The sequence below is a fragment of the Schistocerca gregaria genome, chromosome 2 (genome assembly GCF_023897955.1).
Source record: "Schistocerca gregaria isolate iqSchGreg1 chromosome 2, iqSchGreg1.2, whole genome shotgun sequence".
Lineage (NCBI taxonomy): Eukaryota > Metazoa > Arthropoda > Insecta > Orthoptera > Acrididae > Schistocerca > Schistocerca gregaria.
In genome coordinates this window covers 716,912,095-716,935,822 of record NC_064921.1, presented here as the reverse complement: position 1 = coordinate 716,935,822, position 23,728 = coordinate 716,912,095, and the positions used below count along the sequence as shown (strand labels likewise).

At 41.0% G+C, this 23,728-nt stretch overlaps 1 protein-coding gene and 1 pseudogene across 1 annotated transcript in view; one reads left to right on the top strand and one right to left on the bottom strand.

The window, feature by feature from the left end:
- The window catches only part of LOC126334844 (ATP-binding cassette sub-family C member 4-like), a 170,103-nt gene that overhangs the window by 66,459 nt on the left and 79,916 nt on the right, over positions 1-23,728 (bottom strand). The window contains exons 9-14 of the mRNA XM_049997511.1: positions 18,686-18,868; positions 14,342-14,628; positions 10,885-11,068; positions 10,663-10,806; positions 10,488-10,583; positions 785-993 (exon numbers count right to left, since the gene is read on the bottom strand). Coding sequence (XP_049853468.1) covers positions 785-993; positions 10,488-10,583; positions 10,663-10,806; positions 10,885-11,068; positions 14,342-14,628; positions 18,686-18,868 — 1,103 coding nt within the window. The remainder of the gene's footprint in view (positions 1-784; positions 994-10,487; positions 10,584-10,662; positions 10,807-10,884; positions 11,069-14,341; positions 14,629-18,685; positions 18,869-23,728) is intronic.
- LOC126337430 (5S ribosomal RNA) lies at positions 11,383-11,500 on the top strand (annotated as a pseudogene).

Below are 23,728 nucleotides of genomic sequence, written 5' to 3'. Positions count from 1 at the left end.
GGTGGGGAATGACCCTGGCGAAGATATGGGCATGTGCCTATTGTAATCTGGGTGGCATTTGGTATGCAATTTGCATGGTGTCTAATCTTTCCAAAAAACAACTGACAGATTTATAATTTACAATAACTGAATCAAATATACATATATGTCAAGCTAATGAAAAGTAGAACTAAGGTATAGAAGGAAGTTATATATAACACATTGTTAATAGTACAGGGTATCTAGTTCTAACATCTAAAAGGTTTGTGCTAATTTTTTATATTTTATCAGATATGTTATGTAACTAACGTAATGTCTATTTTACAGTGCAAGCTGATCATTCAACATATATTTTGATTTAGGCAGGAATGTTTGTAAATTTGAAAAAAATGAGGTGCTATATCAACCAATAATTATTGGGCGGCATACTGTTGAGTGCGATAAACAAAGGTCATCTAAATTGTCAGATGAGTTTCTGCAGTTAATGCAGGAGACGTTGCGCATCTATCGATGTCTCGTAATATGATAATTGCGTGTAGTCATTACATTATCATGAACCAGGATTATTTGACTTTCCTCTACATTATTTCAATACGTCGTCAAGTAAAATCCTTCTCTATCAATGAAAAATTCATGGTGGCTACTCCAACACCATAAAAATAGAGGAAAAACATATCTTACGTAATTTTCTGGACAAAGAAGCAAAAGTAATGTTGTACACTTATCATATTTTGCGAAACAGAGTACGTTTGTTGCAGGTAACATAAACCATTTGATATTTAGAGTACTATTTGCAGTTTCTTACCAAAACGTTACGACATAGTCCGAACCGCTGGTGATAATTTGTGCGATGACTATCATGACAGCCACAGAAAACAATAGGCAGAGGCCACCAGCTGCCCGGAAGTAGTTCCACACGGTTTGCCACCTGAAGTTCTCATGCATCATTTTTTCGCTGTTGTCCTGCTCCGCTGGATCTCTGTGAAGTTTACCAGTTTCATCCAACAAAACACTCTGAAAAAAAGATATTTTTTTGTTAATTTCTGTCAGCGATGTAACTTTATGGACGGAGATCAACCGAGTTTGAAATTACTGAGAAAGAAACCATCGAAATGTTGTCCGTGAAACCATCATAAACCTTCAATGGTACTCTCTTTCACTTATAAGTGCGCTATGTGCTAATAAGTACTATGGCTGCTAAAGTGCGACAAGCACTCTTTATTACACAGTAAAGATGGATGAACGATTATCTTCTGGGATTTCACAAAACCACTCTGTGCCAGGTCGTCGTAAAGCTATGGACACACACCAAGAAACGAATTCAGATCGTCCATGGTCATCCAAGTGCATCAATATCAGCACATTATCAGTCCAAAAAGTTGTCCAAGTGAGTTCAGATAAGTAGCCGAGTCACGTATGCACAGCGTCATTATGATATGAATTCATGTTGGTAAGGCGACCGATTTTACTTCCTGCAAGACGTCAGAGGTGAGGCCTATGTGAATACTCGTGGCTACACCTTATCCACTGTAGGTGAAATATTTAGCAGTTTATATCAGAGACTATCGATCTCCTGCGTGATGCTGGTCCAGCAGGCATGCCATTTTGTAAGCATCTTCATTTGTGTTATCCCCCATTCGTTTGAAATACCCGTTGGTGGCAAGATGATCACTCAGCAGTGATCATCATCTTTTGTCAGTATCAGTACTTCCTTTACCATTTGGGTGACATTTTTGAAACAAAAGTATGTGCTTAGTTCCGTAAGAGAGTTCCAGTCAACCTTGGTGAATATCTCATACTTCAGAAGAGGGTTGTCAAACGTGTCCTTTGCAATTACAATCGCTGTGAGAGGAAAGTCTTCTAATTATGTAAGAATGCATGCTTTCTCGACGATATCCGTTAGTAAAACATTCTCGGGTTTCAAACCGCGTCAAGTTGTTTACTGCCCACAAGCTTTCGGCAGAGATCTCCTCTGCCATTGTCAACCACTTGACAATGGCAGAGCAGATCTCTGCCGAAAGCTTGTGGGCAGTAAACCACTTGACGTGGCTTGAAACCCGAGATGGTTCATTAATCTTCTAGTTAATTTGTAGGATATCATCAACTTGGAAATACAGTCTTTCCTGAGGGTCAGATGTGGAGTCTGGTAGTCAGAGTGATCTGGATAGATCATCAGCATTTGTTTGTTATGTTCTAGACCGATAATGAAGTGTATAACTCCTCACAAGAAAAGGGTGCAGCGTTGGAGGTGTTGGGCTATTTTCCCAGGAAGTTGTAAGTTAAGGAGAAACAAGAAAATCAGCGGTTTATGGTCAATAATGACGTGAAATTTTGTATCATAGAGAAATAAATGGAATTTCTGAATGCGAAAACGGTCACAAGGGCTTCTTTCCAGATTTTGGAATACTTTAATTGGGCTGAAGTTAAGGTTTTGGACGTATGTGCGATGGGTTTTTCACGCCAATCAGCACTTTTGCAAAAGAAGGATGACCCCAGTGCATTTGAAAGGCGTCAGTGGCTACTTTCTAGCGTCTTGATCAATCGAACTTCGTTAAACAACGAGTGAACTTCAGATATTGCATTTACTTTTTAAAAGCCTTCTCATGCTGCTGTGACCGTTCGTTTTTTGTACCTTTCTTACTTATATTAAATCTGGCAATCTGGGCCGCATTTGGTATGCTTTTTGCATGGTAACTGATCTTCCCAAAAAAAGGGAAGGTCTTTTAACTTGGTGGTCGCTTCAAATTTATTGCTGGTTTCCACAAGTTGCTGTGCTTTTCCAGCCATTTTCAGTTCAGTGTGTGGCACTGAACACTCGCATTGTCCATGAACAAAATGGATCTGAGCGCTATGGGACTTAATATCTGAGGCCATCAGTCCCCTAGACTTAAACTACTTCAACTAACCTAACGACAGCACACACATCCATGCCTGAGGCAGGGTTCGAACCAGCGGCCTTAGCAGCAGCGTGGTGTTCATGAACGAATTCACAACTTTGCTGATTGCACTTTAGCTCATTTTTATGCAGTTTCTGGAACAGTATACATTAGTTCCAAAATGTTACTGGCACTTATATCGTCCTGAAAGTTTTCTGCATACAGAATAAGCTGCTCCAAGAAACGTTGGAAAATTTATGGTGCATTAGCAAATTTGAGAGGCAACCTTTTATATCTGTACATTTAACACTGGATCTTGTTCATTATGTTTACTATTGGTCTGGTCTCAAGAAACTACTTTCTTGAGTGCTTCAGATAAATCAATTTTGGAGAAGTACTGGTCAGCTGATAGCTTTGACATGAGCTCTTCTGGTTTTAGAATGGGATGGATGTCAATCTCTGACTATGCTCTTATGGATGCTTTAAAATCACGACGAATACGGAGGAACCATTTGGTCTGTGTAAAACTACCAATAATGTTGTTCATTTTCTTAATTTGACGTGTGTGAGGATCTCTTGTTGCAGCACACCATCTGATTTAGGTCCCCTCGCAATGTTACTAACGCTGGTCTAACTCTAAAGTAGAGAGGTGTAGAAGAAAACATCAGTATGTGAGCCACATAGTTAGCACTCCCTGGTGAAAATAAATCTGAAAACTCAATGTACAGTGCACCAAGATCATCAAATGACACAGTGTTGAGGTTGTATACTAGTACAAAACGAAAAATGAAAATGCGTCCTGCCCAAAAATAATCTGTGCCTGAGGTGATGGCAAAACTAAGAAAATAATAGAACGGCTCACTTTCTTGAACAATGCCTTTACTGTGCATTCGCCATACAAACTTTTGCGGTTCTTGCTATAGGACTGTAACATTTGCAATGTCGTCTGAAGACCGTGGATTGGTGCAGATTTTTAGAGTCGCATCACTCACGATAAGTTCGAGTCCTCATCGTTAACATTGCGCCTGTTAAAGTGCAACAAACACTCTTTGTTACACAAGACTGGTACGAAATTATCACTTGACAGATTACAAAAATTTCCGTGCTGTCATATGGTAGTAGACACATACCAAGAGAAGAATTCATATAGTCCATGGTAACACAAGTCCATCAGCATCCGAACATTCGCAGGCCAGAAAGTTGTCGACGTGAAATCCAATAAGCACTTTGGTCACATATGCACAGCGTCAGCGAGGTAGTGATACGGAGTTCATGCTGGCAACGCATCCCATTTTATTCCCTGCGTGACGTCAGAGGTCAGTCCCAAGTGACTGCTTATAGGCATCTCTTATCGACTGCAGGTGAAGTGTTCGGCAGCACATATAACATGCTATCGATCTCTCTGTCTGAGGACACAGATTTAGCAATAAGGAGATCAGAAAATAATTGTGAGCCTCAATGGCGACTCCACCTTATTTCTCTGCAATTCGTGGTTTACACTCTGAAATATACACTTTCGGATGTTTGCGGTCTGAACAAAGAGAAACTGCTTCCATTTATAGAGAACTGTTTGGTGTGATGTATTAATTAGTGTACGATTGTTTCCTTGCTTTGAACAGCTGTACTAGATGAGAAAAGTTTCAGCTTACTCCATCAACTCAGTGGTAGCGAAAGAATAATTTCACATAAGCTGATTCCTGCGTTCCACCACCATATGCGATATGCTGCGCACAGAAATAACACTAACATTCAGATATCTGTACTTACGGAATAAATTCAATTTGTAGTGGGTGCCTTAAAGTATGACCCACTTAAATCGATGCACTTATGTATACATTCCTTCTACAGTTGCAAATATTTTCACGTTTGTGTGAGAGGCTTCGCATGATATCAGCCACGATTGTCTTCCGGCGGACAGAAGAAACACGTGTGTAGTAAGCACCTCGTCGATGGCCTCTGAGTTCCTCGAGTTTGATGGAACTTGTTTCAGCGCAAGTATACAACTCAAGGCAAAAACAAAAAAAGCGTCTTCAATACTGCAGGAAATATGGCTCCTTAGAACAAGTGGGAGCAATCTGCTTTATTTTTCCTCAGTATTCGTAAACTGTGGTAGATTTCATTTTCGAAGCAATGCTTAGGCCGCCACTGGATGTGTCAAATGAAAGAATAACTCCAACGAGAGATGGATATTCGTATTCCGATGTGCAAAAATTTTAATGAAATCCTACTACATACATTACATATCCTCCTTATTTAAGATAAATTTCACGTGTCCCAAGGAGGAAAGATTTGTTAATGAGAAGGAGTGGAAGAGGAAATCGTCCACCATGGTTCATAACACTGTGAATTTAGCAGCGTATTTTTCTTGCTTTGCTGTATAATCGTCTGTGACATATGTAAAGGGCTCCATGTAATAAAACTACTTATATGGGTATTCTGTCTTTCTTAACGTCGTCTTTCCTTATACAGTAGTAGTAAAATTTCACTGTCATGTAATGTACTAATATGAAACACTTTAGTAGGGCCGTTGAAACCAGCATTTGTTCTGAATTTGGCCGACGATGAACAATAAATTAACAGTCTGTTGGTGAGAAATGTCGTCTTTCCTAAAAAAGACTATATATCGTTTCTTAAATGAAAGAGACATTTTTATTCTACTAGAAAACAGAATCACTTCTTTTTTTTCTAAACTATGTTGACTAGTGCGCAAGAGAGACTAATTTTCAGCAGTCATTCCCGAAAAACAACATGTTGTACGGAACACTTTCTGTATTTTAAAGGAGGTTTGTTGATCCACAGCCGAGGGAGACAAGAGCTCAATAGGACCAAGCCTATCAAATAACACCAGTGTGGTGCTCAAACCAACCTTCTTATTGATGACAGCTCTTTAGCCGCTTGCAGGTGAATATGAAATAATTTTCCTAAGAGTCTGTGATGTTAATATGTATTATGTCGTATAGCTAAAGGATGTTTCACAGACAGTATTTTAGAATATGATCGCTAGTCTCTAAACTCACTGAGAAATAAGAAAGAAGCAAAAATTTAGGAGCTGAGAGTAACTTATATATTTAAGTGTATAAGGCTCCCAAAACCTCGTGTAGAATGAGGAAATTTATACAAAATCTACCATTACGTGAAATTCAACGATTTACTGTGATGGCTACATGTACGATAGAAGATTGCATTTGAAGACTAGGGTGCTTGTGTCTAACTATTAATGGCACAATAAACAATGAATTAAGAAAAATAATTTCGTGTTCAAGCATCTGTATTATTGTAGAGTAAATAGAGTTTGTGTATTCGTGAAATAATTTCCAAGTTTTAAATGAAATTTGTTTCCCGTGTCAGTTCCAGTTATGGCCAAATAATTATTCATGCGGTGACTCTGTGACTGGTCATTATATATATCCGTAACGTGCCAAAGTTTTGTTGTAGCCGTTAACGGTAAACTTGTCACGTGAATTCGTTACACAATAACCTGCAGAACGATGCATGGTTAATAATGTTGCGATTGTAAAATATTTCGTTATGTTTTTAAGTTAGTATATCTGTAATGATGCAGTGAGCACGAAGTGAGAAAGAAGGTTGCTAATTCTGTTGAGATGAGAGTTTCAGCCAAACAGCATTCTGTGAGGCAAAGATCATATTAACCCGCCGCTTGCCGCTGTTCGAAGTTTCAACGACCTACGACTTCAATTTACTAATTCTTAAAAGTGATAATAACGCTGTTCGCTTATTCGTTCTTAATGATTCCTCAATAGTTTTACGTGGTTCTAATAGTCGATACAGTTTTGGTACGGGAACAGCTTGGACCAGGTTGGAGACAGATTATCTGACCATGGTTGAACTTGGTGACTCAAAGGGGTAACAATGCTGAACTTCCAGTGATAGTCCTGGCGATAGAGATATTCCGTGCCAGTTCTACAAGTATTAGCCGAGGTGGAGAGTTGAAGGTTTCGTTGTTTGGGTTCGAACACGAATTGATGGGATCTTGTACAGTACGTTACCAATTACAGGGCGTAAATAAACAGTTGAATCCAACGAGATTTTGTTGGAGAGATTGCTGTATGTTAGCGTATCAACTGTTATGTGGAGATTTTATTAGTGGGATGATTAATCAGTGGGAAGTCGGATATAGTGTTCTGGTGTAGTGGAATAGCGGTCTGGCCCAGAACTCCCTCATGGAGAAGAGCAATTCCTGAATGGATTGCAGAGATTGGTTGTGTGGAAACTGCATTCATTGCATAGAGAGACGAGTCATTCGCGTTCGATGGTAAAGGTCTACACTGTTCACTTCTGTTACTAAACTATACATTCATAGTGCAGCGTAAATAGCCCTAAACAGTGAGAAGATTTTAAGCTCTTATTATTTTCTTTGGATAAGGAAAGGAGCCATTAAAACAAGCTACGTTCAGTGTTATTAGCTACTTTACAGAAAATCTATGACGCGTGTCAGAATGTTAGGATAGAAAGATAGTCAGAAGCCACCGCTTGACGAGAAAGACATATTGGTTGCCTACGTTAATGTAGCACTAAAGTATGGTGGCGACATTTTTTTAGATCCTGGTTAATTTTTTTCCTCTAGGGTACATGGATACACGAGCTCAGCGACAAAAGATTGTACTCTAACGAAGAGAATGAGAGATGTTGAGCATGCGAAAAAGTTAAATCCAAAGCTTCCGATTTAGTATTTTTTTCCAAATAATATAATTCCAAGATCAATTAATTTTCGATGCTGAAAAGAGAAACGGTAAAATATTATAGAAGAAACAAGAAAATAGTATAGTTTCAGTTTTCAATTAACGGGGTGCCAGTTAATGGGTAAAGTATATCATCAATTTATACTGAAAATAATTGCAATATAAAGGAAAAGAAATAGTACAGAGGTAGCTTTCACATTTGTTATCGAGTAGCTGGTTTTGCGTAAAAATTATGAGAGACACATTAACATAAATAAGAAGAATAGCGTGAGACCACTTCCTATTACGAGTAATAAGGGTATAATACGTACTGGGTCAAACGAAGTAAGAATTTTAAGTACTGACTTTAGGAAAAACAAAAAATATTAAATGAAGTGCAAATAGTGTATCATTGACTTTGTAGAGAAAAAGTATTATTTACTTGCTTATTAAAAGAATTGTGGAACAAAAGCCAGTCACGTGAATTTTGCAGAAACGGTAATGAGTAAATAAAAACCTAGTATTATGCCTTGTGTATTAGTTTGCGTTAAATAGTACAGTTGCCTTATTTCTTATCGCGGAGCGTTGTGTGCTTTTTGTATACAGAGTCAGAGATGTAGTTATTAGATCGTATTCTGGGAAGGGTGTTCACTTCCCCTCTATTCTAACATCCGAGATCAGTTTTAATACAATTTTGTTTCCACGCTTGGAACAATGACCGGCAAGGGTTTGTAGTTAATGAGCAGGAGTGTACTTTGTAATGAGAAGATAGTTTATGGTGTTGATACAAGGGCGTGCTGAAAGGCAATGCTTCCGAATTATTTATGTAAAAACTCTTAAGGCTTTTTAAAAACAAAAAACGTTATAAACATTCTACAATTTTTTTCTTCACGTTTACATATTTGGAGGCCTCTGATGCTAGAGGGCTCCGAATTGTAGTGTGTAATACGGCGGTGCGTAACCTAAGTATGTCGGTGCGTAGGAAGTATCAAGGAATAATCGAGTAATCAATTTTGATTCGAAGAATTCGTCCACGCTAGGAGCAGTCTCCCCTTCAGCATGACAACGTTACACCACGTACCAGCGCTGCGACATCTGCAGCAATCCGAGGCCTTGGGTTCACTGGCACTGATCATTCTCAGTACAGTCCCTATTTGGACTCATCAAATTTTCATCTGTTTTCAGAAGTTGATGAACACTTTCGAGGATTTCACTTTGATAGTGATGAAGCGGTGCCAACTGGGGTGAGGTTGTGTCTGCGTCAACAAAGACAAACATTCTACAGTGATGGTATCAGCAAGAAGGTCTCACGTTGAGGGAAATGTGTTCGTCTCCAGCACGACTATGTTGAAAATCAAATATGTAGACACGTAGATTAAATATGTAGAATGTTAATAACGTTTGCTGCACTTAAAAAGATTTGAGTGTTTTCACATAAAAATTCGGAAGAATTAGTTTTCAGCACATCCTCATATTTTAAAAAGTTCTCGTAAACAAACAAATATCTCTGTATCATATGATCTATAGAATCTCATAGTTCACTATGTAGTCTTCATAATGAAACGAGTATACTTATTAAGAATCGATTAAGCGGTTTGATAAGAAAAAGCGACTCATGAGCTAAGGTCTTTCTTTCACAGAGTATGCATTTTTTTATTCTGTGTGCGTTTGACTTTTCATACTAATATTTGATAGTGAGTGGCAAGTTAGACTGACACATATGCTTACTATACCAACGAAGAAAGTAAAATGTCCATTTACGTAACAATATATTATGAAGTAATAGGGGAACTGAACGATAGATAATGTACAGACGATGCTTTAAGTATCAGAACTGGAATTTCTGATCATACATCCGCTGCAGATTGCGTTGTTCTGAGGAGCGTTTAGCAGAGTCTGTCTTGGGAAGAAGAGAGGGACTTTGCCCACCTGGTTATACCCATTGTTACTTCAAACATTGAAGTATATAATTTGGACCTGTCTTTGTGCGGCTTTATAATGTTTAAAGTATCGTAACCGAGATTTTGCAAAATTTAAGGCTTATCATTTGTGTATCATTACAATTTCTCATCAGCATCAATAATAATTCATGTTATTCAAGGTAATCAAGGATCTGCATCCTAGTGCCCACCTTATATGACGAACCCACTGCTTGGTAATTCTAGTAATGCACTACCAAACAATTAGGTTAAAAGAAATTTTACGGTCGTTGGTAAGGTGGCTGACCTACGCATAACATCAATACACCTCGACTTGCTACATGATTCTATGCCAGCAATGAAGGAAGCGGTTCGTCCTAGAAGACGAACCGGCCTGTTTGGACGTTACACGTCAAGGTTCTGCCCGCAACCGTTTCCATCGCAGATTGGGAACCTGATGAAATCTGATAACTTGTCATTTCGGGTATGTCACCGGTTTCTTGTGTCTTGTTGGCACAGAATTCCCACATTCTACCTCGCCATACCGGTCATGTGTTCCCAGAGGTACTTAATCTGCCAGGGAGCTGTTCCTCCCTTTACACATGGTGATTAGGATGTGTCATCTACATAATGGAAGGAACGACTAAGTTTGTATCAATTCCATAAAGAGGTTCGCCATCACTGGTGACGATGTACTACCCATACTCGCTCCCTTAGTTTGTTCAAAGGACTGTTCTCTATACTGGAAGTAAGATGATGTCAGTAGCGTAAACGCCTGAACAGCTCCATCACTAGAGTTCATTTTTCAGTCGATTGGTTTCAGTGAGTCCTTTAGTGCCACCGTATTCTAGCATCTCAAGGACACAAATTATAAGAAGATTTCACCTTAGATGTTTTAAACTTTTCCAGTATAGCTTTCATGAAAAGCAAAATCTTGATAATTTTCCCAGATTTCACAGTTGACATCTCCGAGCGGAAAATAAACGGAAGTAAGTGATTCATAATCATGTTGTGCCTATAAAGCCAGTACTTACCACTTCCGACAACGTAGATATCTGCCGGTCGAGCATATTTGCATAGGCTCTTTGAGATCCAACACGTTTTGAACGTCTTAAATTGCTTTGTTCGTCCTGTAAGAGAGAGAAGTATTTCTGAGTAAGTATGTAATCCCAGAAAATTGTTTCAAATTTGGTAAAACATTAAAGTTACCTGCATAGACTTCCTGGTGCTCCTTTGTCGATCAATACTGAATTCTTCTGTTTCGGCTTCCTCTTCTACACTTGACATCAGTTTGGAAAAGCTGACGCCACTCTGGAGAATCTCTTCAAAATTTCCTTGATGCTCGACTATGCCCTGTGCACCAAAAATTTTTTTTGTCGTAAACAGAGCAACGAGCAGCTGCCGTTACAGTGTGAAAGGGGATCAACCCACCTTATTCAGTATCACAATGTTGTCTGCCCCCTGGAGGTACTGCAACTGATGAGTGACCAAAATTCTTGTCTTCCCACTTAAATAAGAGTTAATGCATTCGTCAAAGAGATGTTTTCCGACATGTGTGTCGACAGCAGAAAGGGGATCATCGAGCAGGTAAATGTCTGCCTCCCGATAAACAGCCCTGTGAAAATGAAATGCTAAGTAATAATTGCCATGCTACCATAACTGTAATTATAGAATTAAATATTTCAACTGACGAAAGAAGCATTTTAGTCTTAAACTGTATCAATATTTCTACCACACTATGCCGAGGACTTCATTTCATCTCTTAGTAATACTGGGTATCGTCAAGTGAGAAGCTTCGGATTCTACCACATCATATTCCTGCCTTTTTTAGGATATTAGAAGCGTTTTGCTGATTTTAGCAAGAACCACGAGTGTCTGAAAAATAGTGTGAGACGTAAATATTATTTTAACCGGTAGATACATGTTACAGCCAACGGCCTTGCCGTAGTGGTAACACCGGTTCCCGTCAGATCACCCAAGTTAAACGCTGTTGGGCTTGGCCAGCACTTAGTTGGGTGACCATCCGGTCTGCCGAGCGCTGTTGGCAAGCGGGGTACACTCAGCCCTTGTGAGGCAAACTGAGGAGCTACTTGATTGAGAAGTAGTGTCTCCGGTCTCGTAAAATGACATATGGCCCGGAGAGTGTTGTGCTGACCATATAGTCCTCCATATCCACATGCAGTGACGCAAGTCACCAGTAACCAGTTACTTCCCGCCATCCATGTGGAGCACGTGTTGCTCTCACCGCGGACTGCTAGACAACCTGAAGATGGCGTTGACGCAACGACGAAACTAGTAGCGAATTAAATGTAAAATCATGAGTAGAGCTGGAGAAATTTCATTTAAGAAAAGAAAAAAAGAGAACAATAAATGTTATTAGGCGTTTTATGACGAGTGTCAGATGTTTTCGGGGGGGGGGGGGGGGAGGGGGGGGAGGAGGCGGGTAGTAAAAGCTTCCACGATATCGCAAATATATCACAAAATGTTTTAACAGAAATCATTACTGAAATACCGTTCGTATTCTTCACGCAATATGCATACGATAACGTTCTTTTAGTTCCACTGTTAAAAACTCTACTGTTTCCATACACTATTTTTACCATTGCACAAAAAGCAGTTCGCTGTTTACAGTTCATAAATTGCCTGTTGACTTCTGTCTTCGGTTCCTCGGTCGACGTTTGTTTGGTGATTTTTCTGACGTTTCGCCAGCACGAGTGGCTGGCATTGGTAAAGCTTCACCCTCCATTCACTGCTGGTGGTGAACTGGACTCGATTTCTTGCCAACTTCCAGTGGCATTACCGTGGTCTTTACCGCCTCGGTTCTCCCCTTCCTACCTGCAGGTGTTGTTCGTTGCAGTGGGAATTCAGGATCCGCTCAAAGTGAGGGCTTCTTCTTTCCTGTTGAAGCTATGATCATGTTCGTGTGTTTCTATAGCTTCCCTGAACACGGAAGTGCGGCAGTCCTATACAGCTAGAGCTTCCGTGGTGGAAAATTTTACTACGTGGTCAGTCTCACACAGCGCGAGCTCTACCACGGATGGCTTTTCCTCTTACCCCAACTTGCAATGACACTCATGTTCGGTGATCTTGGCGCTGATTGATCGTAGAGTCATTCCAACAAAGACTTTTCCACATGCACATGGCATGGGGCATATTCCCGATACTGCAAATAGGTCCCTCTGCTGCTTTTAGTTCCCTAATTTATAAAACTCAGCGAAGGGGTTATCCTTATCATTATAAGTGTGAGATATTCGCAACAGTTGAGAGTAGCTTATATAGACTTCACAGCTCAATCGCGACTGCTATACTCCTCCCTTGTTGGAACAGACTTGATACTTTTTTCATTCATGTAGACTTGTCCGAAGTTCCGTCGTCCTTTTATCTACATTTTCTTACAGTCACCTTCGTTTCTTGCACGTTTTCTGGATTTCGCACATCTATTAGACACAGAATCACCTTCACTGTCAGCCACGACGTCATCATCAAAACATGTGACTGCAGGCGCGTGTGTAATTGGCCACCACTGGCTGACGTAGTAATGTTACCTTTCGACTTAGCTCCCTCTCATACTACAGACTTGCAATTCAGAAACATTGAAAAATTCATTCATTTGTACAGTCTGAGAGTATGGGAGGATAATAATTATTGATATATTGTGAGCTAACAAATACATAACAATAATATCTAAATAATGTCCATAACTAATTTTTTAACAATTTGTCGGTTAACTCTCTCTTGTACTATAGCACACAACTGGCACAAGATGGATGGGTCGTTTAGAATACATGTCAGAGATTACACAAAAACTCGGGTTTCCTAGTTCAGATGTGCCTAGTGCGACTCTTCAATATCGCAGCGACAACGCGTCCACACGCGTAAATCACCACACTTTATTGCAAATAATATATCTCAGTTTCCACCCAATAACTCAATACTTTGCATCAACACTAGGAATAAGAACCATCTCCATAAAGACCTAAAATCACTTACTTTGGTCCAGAAAGGCGTCCAATATTCAGGAAAACACATTTTCAACAACTTGCCAGGAACCATAAAAAAACTTGGTTTCCTATAAAGCACGGTTCAACCAGAGTTTGGAAGACTATTTGAGAAGCAACTCTTTCTATTCTATAGATAAATATCTTAACAGGGACTGTTAGAACAGCTTAAGTAAAAATGTCTGTTAGATTTCAGTTTTGGCAGCACTTGGTCACGACAATCAAGATTGGGGTTTTTGTGTATGATAAATTTATTAAAAGTGCATAGCAATGTTTCATTCTGACAGCGTATTAATTCTGTGAATATCCAGTTTACTGCAATGCATTCACGTATTTTTACAATCTCCTGACAAATGGTCATGGTAGTAAGTATCACATTCAAGTGTTTATGTTATACTTTCTAACATGTTCCACACCCACGAGAATCGTCTCATTTTCGGGTCTCTGGAACGAAAACTGAATTTAATCTCATGCAAACAGGATGGCCACAAGAGTTTGAAGAACGGACGTCATGTCGCCCCCGCGGAGCCATACGCGGTTGGTCGACGATCTATTGGTAATCACGACGCCGTCAATTTGTATGTGAGCGTCGTTCTTACAGATCTGTACAGAGACCAAATATGAACGACCGACAACACATCAAGCTCCTATCCGTGACTTTTCTCTACTCAGTGTATATGCACACTGGTACAGAGAACGTGGACAACTTAACTTTAAGTAATCTGTGAACAGCCATCAGAGACCCACCGCTTACACCGCTCCCAACCCGCATCTGAAAGTGATCCCCTTCTCGCTCACCAGCGTTGTGACATTGAACAGTAGCTGCTCGATGTTCTTGGTCAGGACTCCCACCTCCGCTACCCTCTGGCACCTCTTCCTGTTGTACATACCTGGCGAGGTTCACCCTGGCCCTCTGCCCACCGCTGAGTGTGATGCCCTTCTCTCCCACCAGCGTCTTGTCCCCGTACGGCAGCAGCTCGAAGTCCTTGGACAGGGCGCACACCTCCACCACCCGCTGGTACTTCTTCCTGTCGTACGGCTGTCCGAACAGGATGTTCTGCCTCACAGTGCCCACGAATATCCACGGCTCCTGGCTCGCATATGATATCTTCCCTCCGATCTTGAGCTTTCCAGATGTTGGTGACAGCTCGTTTATAAGCAGATACAACAGGGAGCTCTGAAAAGAAAAAGAGAAGAAAATTAATTCGCCAGTCTTTCTATGCGATCTTTCGGTCTCAGCTTGCCATTTGATGAATTGAAGTTATTTATCCCATCCCCAATAAATGTTATAAGACCATTACTGATCATCCGCTTGCTGGTATGCTTCTTCCTTATGTTTCCATTAATTTACTATTACACCAACAGGTGAACGAGTTATATTACCATATGTACAGGGTGTTTCAAAAATGACCGTATATTTGAAACGGCAATAAAAACTAAACGAGCAGCGATAGAAATACACCGTTTGTTGCAATATGCTTGGGACAACAGTACATTTTCAGGCGGACAAACTTTCGAAGTTACAGTAGTTACAATTTTCAACAACAGATGGCGCTGCAAGTGATGTGAAAGATATAGAAGACAACGCAGTCTGTGGGTGCGCCATTGTGTACGTCGTCTTTCTGCTGTAAGCGTGTGCTGTTCACAACGTGCAATTGTGCTGTGGACAACATGGTTTATTCCTTAGAACAGAGGATTTTTCTGGTGTTGGAATTCCACCGCCTAGAACACAGTGTTGTTGCAACGAGATGAAGTTTTCAACGGAGGTTTAATGTAACCAAAGGACCGAAAAGCGATACAATAAAGGATCTGTTTGAAAAATTTCAACGGACTGGGAACGTGACGGATGAACGTGCTGGAAAGGTAGAGCGACCGCGTACGGCAAGCACAGAGGGCAACGCGCAGCTAGTGCAGCAGGTGATCCAACAGCGGCCTCGGGTTTCCGTTCGCCGTGTTGCAGCTGCGGTCCAAATGACGCCAACGTTCACGTATCGTCTCATGCGCCAGAGTTTACACCTCTATCCATACAAAATTCAAACGCGGCAACCCCTCAGCGCCGCTACCATTGCTGCACGAGAGACATTCGCTAACGATATAGTGCACAGGATTGATGACGGCGATATGCATGTGGGCAGCATTTGGTTTACTGACGAAGCTTATTTTTACCTGGACGGCTTCGTCAATAAACAGAACTGGCGCATATGGGGAACCGAAAAGCCCCACATTGCAGTCCCATCGTCCCTGCATCCTCAAAAAGTGCTGGTGTGGGCCGCCATTTCTTCCAAAGGAATCATTGGCCCATTTTTCTGATCCGAAACGATTACTGCATCACGGTATCTGGACATTCTTCGTGAATTTGTGGCGATACAAACTGCCTTAGACGGCACTGCGAACACCTCGTGGTTTATGCAAGATGGTGCCCGGTCACATCGCACGGCCGACGTCTTTAATTTCCTGAATGAATATTTCGATGATCGTGTGATTGCCTTGGGCTATCCGAAACATACAGGAGGTGGCGTGGATTGGCCTCCCTATTCGCCAGACATGAACCCCTATGACTTCTTTCTGTAGGGACACTTGAAAGACCAGGTGTACCGCCAGAACCCAGAAACAATTGAACAGCTGAAGCAGTACATCTCATCTGCATGTGAAGCCATTCAGCCAGACACGTTGTCAAAGGTTTCGGGTAATTTCATTCAGAGACTACGCCATATTATTGCTACGCATGGTGGATATGTGGAAAATATCGTACTATAGAGCTTCCCAGACCGCAGCGCCATCTGTTGTTGACAATTGTAACTACTGTAATTTCGAAAGTTTGTCCGCCTGAAAATGCACTGTTGCCCCAAGCATATTACAACAAACGGTGTATTTCTATCGCTGCTCGTTTAGTTTGTATTGCCGTTTCAAATGTACCGGTCATTTTTGAAACACCCTGTACCTTCACAGTGTGCCGGAATAGGACAGTAAAAATCAGTTTTGTGTTACGTTTTTAATAAGGTTATGTGTACGTGAATGGGACATCGAGATATGTTTTTGAGCATGTTTTGTGGAACGAATAAAGGAATATGAGTTATTACTTGAAAAAAATATGTACAGTTCATATCACTGTGGCGAACAAAGCTACAAGAAAATCATTCACGTTGGTCAATGTTCCCCTGGTATCTAAAGAACATTTGCTTGATATTTTTTATTTTGTTTTTGGCCAAAATTATTCGGGGTGTTCAAGATAAATGGGACAGCGTGTGTAATAGTATAAGCCACACAAACATTTATGGATGGTGTTGTGTACATAGTTCCGCGTAGTCAGCGCGTACACAACTTTCCCACTAGAGCGCGCCCCGCTAAGCGCAAGAGCGCAGGCGCAGCGCTCGTCCGTCTCCGCACTACGAGATGGCGGTGCCATAAAGACGGACCAAATACTGTTTCCGCCGATCCGCGTATTAATATGCAACGCATCCAGTGAGATTGCTGCTAACGTAGAACCTTTTCTCCTCGCGGATCACACTCCCGCAGTGATACCTGAAAGCGCGAGGTATTATAACGAGTGTACAGGCCTCCGTTTAGTCAGTCTGCATCAGTCTGCATTAGTCTATAGTCAAGTTTCAGTCTGCGCCTAATAAGATTATCACATTCCTGTACGTAGCCATGAAGAGAAATGTATAGACACTTTGTCAAGTATCAGAGATATGTGAGAATAAGATTAACGTACCAAAACCAAAGGTACTTCAAATTGTCAATTGTAACTAGCATCCAGGAGCAAGTTAAGTTATTTTTATGCTTGTTATTATTTTAATAAATGTGTGTGAGAATTAATCAAGTTTTGTTTAAAGTTGGTCACCGTCAATCTGCTACTCTAAGCGTGCAAGTGGCATTTCTATCGTCTGATTTAACGGCAGAACATAAACACTCCACGATAAGACCACGAGACATATTGTTGACACTCGCCTACTTCGCTAGAGCGACAAGTCAAATAAACTGATGGTGTGTGTACCGAAGGTCTTAACAGTACGCACACCACAGACGGCAAATGTGTAAAAGGCTAGGTTATTTCGACATGTTTCTAAACTGTGTTTCTTGCTGGAAGCAACTGTCACGTTGCACTTCGGGTGTAGTCTAGCGCCATACTCAATGAAACATAAAAACGTTTTGCTACTATGTGTCTATATATGTCTGAAAGCGCAGATTGTGTAGTCTTAAAGCCTTACAAGACAAACAGATAGAGAGTACATAGCTTAAGTTATACAGAAGTGGAATAAAAATTTTATAATCCGTAAACGGATATTGCCGTTTAGCAGAGTTTTGTTTTATTTTTCTTAGTTGCCATTTCTAAACTTGCCCTGCACCCTGGAAGAAACTGCAGGCCGTGTTCCACAGTTTGCTCTTTATTACCAAGCACTGTACATAAATACGAGGGGCATTCGATATGCAACGCAACACATTTTTTCCTCGGCCAGTTTTGCTTAAAATTGCAGAATTTGTTGTGAGATATCGTAAAATATTCTTGCTTTAGCCCATAACGGTTTCATGAAGCACCAGTAGGTGGCACCTCTTCACGTAGCCTTCAAGATGACGTCTGTAACGGAGGTACGTTCCAAGCGGCAGTGAAAAAAAATGAGTCGTAGGACGAGGCGTCTGTCATTATAGCAACAAGGTCCCGCAAATCTGTCAATTCTCCTGCGTACCGGCTGACTCACGCAGGTGTGACTTGTGCGTGGTCGTCGCCATAAAAATCCAAATGAATTTATGCTTCTCCATGGCAACGCAAGGTCTCACACAAGTCTGCACACACCGAGAGAAACTCAAAAAACATCATTGGTCTGTTCTTCTTCATCCTCCATACAGCCCGGATATCGCACTGTCCGACTTCCATGCAATTGGACATATTAGGCTTGGACTCCGTGGGCAGCGGTAAATGGATGGTAGGGAGGTTATTGATGCAGCAACACGTTGGCTCCAGCGTCGACCAGTAAAGTGATACCATGCCGGTGTGCAGGCCCCCCCAGTAGGGTGGCGTTGGGTCGTCACATTGAATGTAGACTATGTTGAAAAATAAGGTTTTGTAGCAAAAATAGTGGGGAACAATATGGGGTATTGGAAACCTGAATAAAACTTACCTCCATTCAGAATAGAAAATGTATTCCATTACTTATTGAAAGTCCCATGTAAAATTGTTTTGTTTGTAAATAATTACTTCTGCGCCTCCAGAACAGAGATGATCCAATGTTCATTACCTTTCCACACCCAACGGGTCCCACAATGGCACATAGCGTGCCGGGTAAGACGTTGAGGTTTATGGAAGAAAGAGATGGGTTGGCGCCGTCCCACGTGGCTGACGCGTCCTGTAAGGACACCTCTCCTTTAGCGGCTCCTCCGCTCCTGTCCTCTACAGTCGCCTCCGGTTTCACAAGGAACTCCTGTAGACAAAAAGGAAACGCAAACGTTTTCATGGAACTTGAAAAAAGGAAGGCGCTGCAGCAGTAGAAATTGGAATGTAATTTGAGAAAAGGAAAATGATAAAGAAAAAGACTTAGTAGTAGCAGTTACTGCAGAACCACATAAAAATTTCCCCACAAACACGTGTGGAAACATTGGCCATAGGGGCACGATGGACAACATATTATTTCGTTAAACTTCCGTCAGAATACTCCACTACAAGAAGCTTGATCGGAACAATACCGTTGTTTACGAGCACAAAAATGGGTCCGTGCATTTAGGTTTATATAACAAGGAGGATCATGTGTTTTATAATTTCTTGTTGCTGAAAGTACATTTAGCTTACTCAAGATTTTGTGTGTGTGTGTGCTTACTAAGCAAGTAACTACAACGATTACAGTCCATAGATTTAGTATTACTTTGACATTAAATCATTAAAACGTTTTCGTCAGCGATCTAAAAATAATTCCAATATGGCAATGGGGCTCAATAGCCCTACTAAATAAGGGCAGGCCAGCCCACAGGGCTAACGTCCCCCACATTCCTGTAAGTAAGTGCTGTTAGTAACACTCGGTTGGTATTGTGGAGTCTCCCCAGATCCCACTTCGTTGTTATGCAGTCGGACCATGAGCTAACTACCTTCGTTGGTAACATGGCCCCGTGTACCGTTTTCATTAGTTGCCAGCCAACTGTGAAAATGAGCATGTCGCTGACCGGGATAAGTAAACTCAGTTGTTTCTTAGTTTCTTAGTGAATGGAGACGAGGCCATTGTGGGGTCAGCGTGGATACCACGGTATTTTTTATAAAAGTCCTCTTTCTGGTAGAAACGTGGGGACTGCATTAGCGAAAAATATTTTTGTAGGCTTTTAACCTGCTACTGCATGCACGTATTGCCTTCTGGTTGACCTCTTTTCTTTCATAGAAAAATGGAGTGATTTTATAAGGGCGAAGATGGTCTAAAAGAGCTACAAAGCCGGCAACGAGATGAGCCGTGTAGTAGTGATGATGGTCCTTAAGAGTTGTGCAGTGAGGTAGAAGACAGTGTCAAAAATCATGATGTCGAAATTCATGATGTCCTCCCTGAGGATGAACCGTGAATCCCAAAACGTTTTCCACCAGCTCAGCCTTTATCATCCTCTGACGATGAATGTAGAACTTTCGATTTGGGGAAAGACTAAACAACTATTCAGACAACACGACTCTACCGCCCCAGGAGATGCTAAAATTGCTGTCACCGAGATGGACTTATTTTCACAATTTATAATCAAAGCAATGGTTGAGGCATTGTCCGTTACACTAACGAAGAAATAACCCAAATGACATCTGCATATGAACCTGGTCAGTCATACACGCATGCAATTGAACTGAAGGCTTTAACTGTTCTCTTGATCTTCTCAGGAGTGCTGAAAGATTCAAAGCTAAGTCTTGAAGACATGTATAGTCGGAGGATCGGCATCGTAGTATTTCGTTGTGTGATGTCAGAGATAAGACTGAAATTTTTGTTGTGAGGATTGAGATATGACTCAAAAGCCAACCGTGAAGAAAGCCGTGAAGAAAGAAAACAAAATGATAAATTCGCTCCTTTCCAAAAATTGTGGGAAACCCGACAAATACGTTTTAAAACTTATATCTGGTTGTGACGTAAGGGAGTTTTATTTCTACGGTGGGATCTCGTTCACTGGAGAAGGGCCGGTCCGATGGCCGAGCGGTTCTAGGCGCTTCAGTCTGGAACCGCACGACTGCTACGGTCGCAGGTTCGAATCCTGCTTCGGGCATAGATGTGTGTGATGGCCTTAGGTTAGTTAGGTTTAAGTAGTTCTACGTTCTAGGGGACTGATGACCTCAGATGTTAATTCCCATACTGCTCAGAGCCATTTAAACCATTTGAACTCGAGAAGACATCGTAGAACGAAAGAAAGATTCATTAGTGCCAGACCAGTACGTACTGAATCTAACGGAAAACTTGAATGGCAGCCATCGCAACATCATCGTCGGTAACAGGTTATGCTCATACGAATTAGTAGAACACCTGCAAAGAAAGAAACTAACACTGGTAGGAACAATCCGGAAAAATAAGAAAGAGATTCCATCTTCCTTCATCTCAACTAAGGAGATATCACCGGGGAGTTCAAGGTTCCTGTTTCAGTCTGACAAGAAGATGGCTGCTTCAATGAAAAACCGAAAGAAATATGATATTTCGTCTACCAATCATGATGAATGCGAGGTAAGTCAAGTATCTAAAAACCGGAAATTGATGGATTTCACAACGTGTCAAAAGGGGTGGAAATGTGTCTGAAAACATTGTCACAATTACTCAAAGAAAAGAACAAAAAGAAGAACTTTGTACTGGTCTTGTTGGCTCTTAATTCTGCCTGGACTTCCCACTTGTCTATGTTGCTTCTGTAGATGTTACGGTCTGCAGTGTCCTGAATGGTGAGTTGAGCATCAGTAAGGTCTATTCGTACTTGTTCGGCCCAAGTAATACCTTTAAGGTTTTCAGTGGCTGTGAGTATCTGGCGTGTGAGTCTATACTCAAGGGCTCGCGGGATTAGCCGAGAGGTCTGGGCCACTGCAGTCATGGACTGTGCGGCTGGTTCCGGCGGGAGGTTCGAGTCCTCCCTCGGGCCTGGGTGTGTGTGTTTGTTCTTAGGATAATTTAGGTTAAATAGTGTGACCTTAGCAGTTAAGTCCCATAAGATTTCACACACATTTGAACATCTATACTCAGGTAGTCTGTGTATGTGTGCATAGAATTTTAGGCGTCTTTTCGTAATGTCAGCAGCAATATTTGAAATTCCATCTGTAGTTTTGTTGGTTTGCAGTCTATATCCAACTTCAGTTTTTCGTGGTCCAAAGATTTACCTAATGATCTTTCGTTCTTCTTTTTGTAGATTTTGTAATAGCAAATTGTTATGGAGTGACAAGGATTTTTCTGCATATAGCATCTCGGGCTTCATGACAGTCCTGTAGTGCCTGATTTATGCATGCATGGACATGCAGTTTTTTATTGTTAAGTTGGTGTGTTCGACCGTAGGCTGTCTTTAGTTTCTGTGCTCGAGTTTCTTGAGACTTTTTTTCTAGTCCAGTGGGTTCCAAAATTTCCCCTAGTTGCCGGCCTCTGTGGCCGAGTGGTTCTAGGCGCTTCAGTCCGGAACCGCGCTGCTACTACGGTCGCAGGTTCGGATCCTGCCTCAGGCATGGATGTGTGTGATGTCCTTAGGTTACTTTGATTTAAGTAGTTCTAAATCTAAGGGGCTGATGACCTCAGATGTTAAATCCCATATAGCTTAGAGCCATTTGAACCATTTTGGTTTATTTATTGATCTATTTTTTTCAATGAAGCTACCAAGGGCCAGATATTTTATACGTTGCAGTGTGACAGTGCTGTTAGCAATTTATTTTGTAGATAGGTACGAATATTTTCTGTAGGATGTTTAAAATAATCTTTGTACAACCTGAAGGATAAGATTATGTTGCTGTTTTATGTTACTGATTTGTTTATTTCTCATAAGCATGACACCATCCTCCCAGAACAACTTCAACGCAGTGCAACGGGGTGAGGTCCGCGAAGAGCCCACTGTGCCTCATGTGTACTGTCTCCCCAATGTACCATCGGAGGGTTAACATTAATAGGTCTGACATATTCGACGGCTAGATCATATCCAATGTCAGTTTTATGTAAGCAAATTGTGTGCTGCGCTGATTTTAAAACTGTAACATCTGATGTTGTTGTGGTCTTCAGTCCTGAGATTGGTTTGATGCAGATCTCCATGCTACTCTATCCTGTGCAAGCTTCTTCATCTCCCAGTACCTACCGCAACCTACATCCTTCTGAATCTGCTTAGTGTATTCATCTCTTGGTCTCCCTCTACGTTTTTTACCCTCCACGCTGCCTTCGAGTACTAAATTGGTGATCCCTTGATGCCTCAGAACATGTCGTACCATCTGATCTGCCACAAACTTCTCTTCTCCCCAATCCTCTTCAGTACTTCCTCATTAGTTATGTGATCTACCCATCTAATCTTCAGCATTCTTCTGTAGCACCACATTTCGAATGCTTCTATTCTCTTCTTGTCCAAACTATTTATCGTCCATGTTTCACTTCCATACATGGCTACACTCCATACAAATACTTTCAGAAATGACATCCTGACACTTAAATCTATACTCGATGTTAACAAATTTCTGTTCTTCAGAAACGCTTTCCTTCCCATTGTCAGTCTACATTTTATATCCTCTCTACTTCGACTATCATCAGTTACTTTGCTCCTGAAATAGCAAAACTCCTTTACTACTTTAAGTGTCTCATTTCCTAATCTAATTGCCTCAGCATCACCCGACTTGATTCGGCTACATTCCATTATCCTCGTTTTGCTTTTGTTGATGTTCATCTGTAACATCTATGGATTTCTTTTTCTCCCTTCCTTCCAAAACTCGTAACTTACGTTTAAGTATTCAACTAAAACGATTGTTATTCAAAATTGAAATTATTAGTTATGGGGCATTGAGAACGTATTTTTTCAAGTATAAAATCTGTGCTAATCTTTAATTTTGGTATTTTTTTACTCATTTTCATTCTCCCGATTTGTTTTCGAAGTGGTTCGAAATTATAAAAAGAAAACTGAAAGAGGATGTGTTCCAAAAGGAAGTACGAAATTAAAACTGACAGGAGGAAAACGACATGAATAATCGGTTAGGGAAGTGAGCAAAGAGTTTAACAATAACAGAAAAACTTTATGGGAAGTGCTGCAACAAATTAGTAGATTTAGAACCTTCTGAATCAGCAACCAAATTCTGGACTGGATATGGCTTCACAGAAAGGTTTCAGTTGACATATATA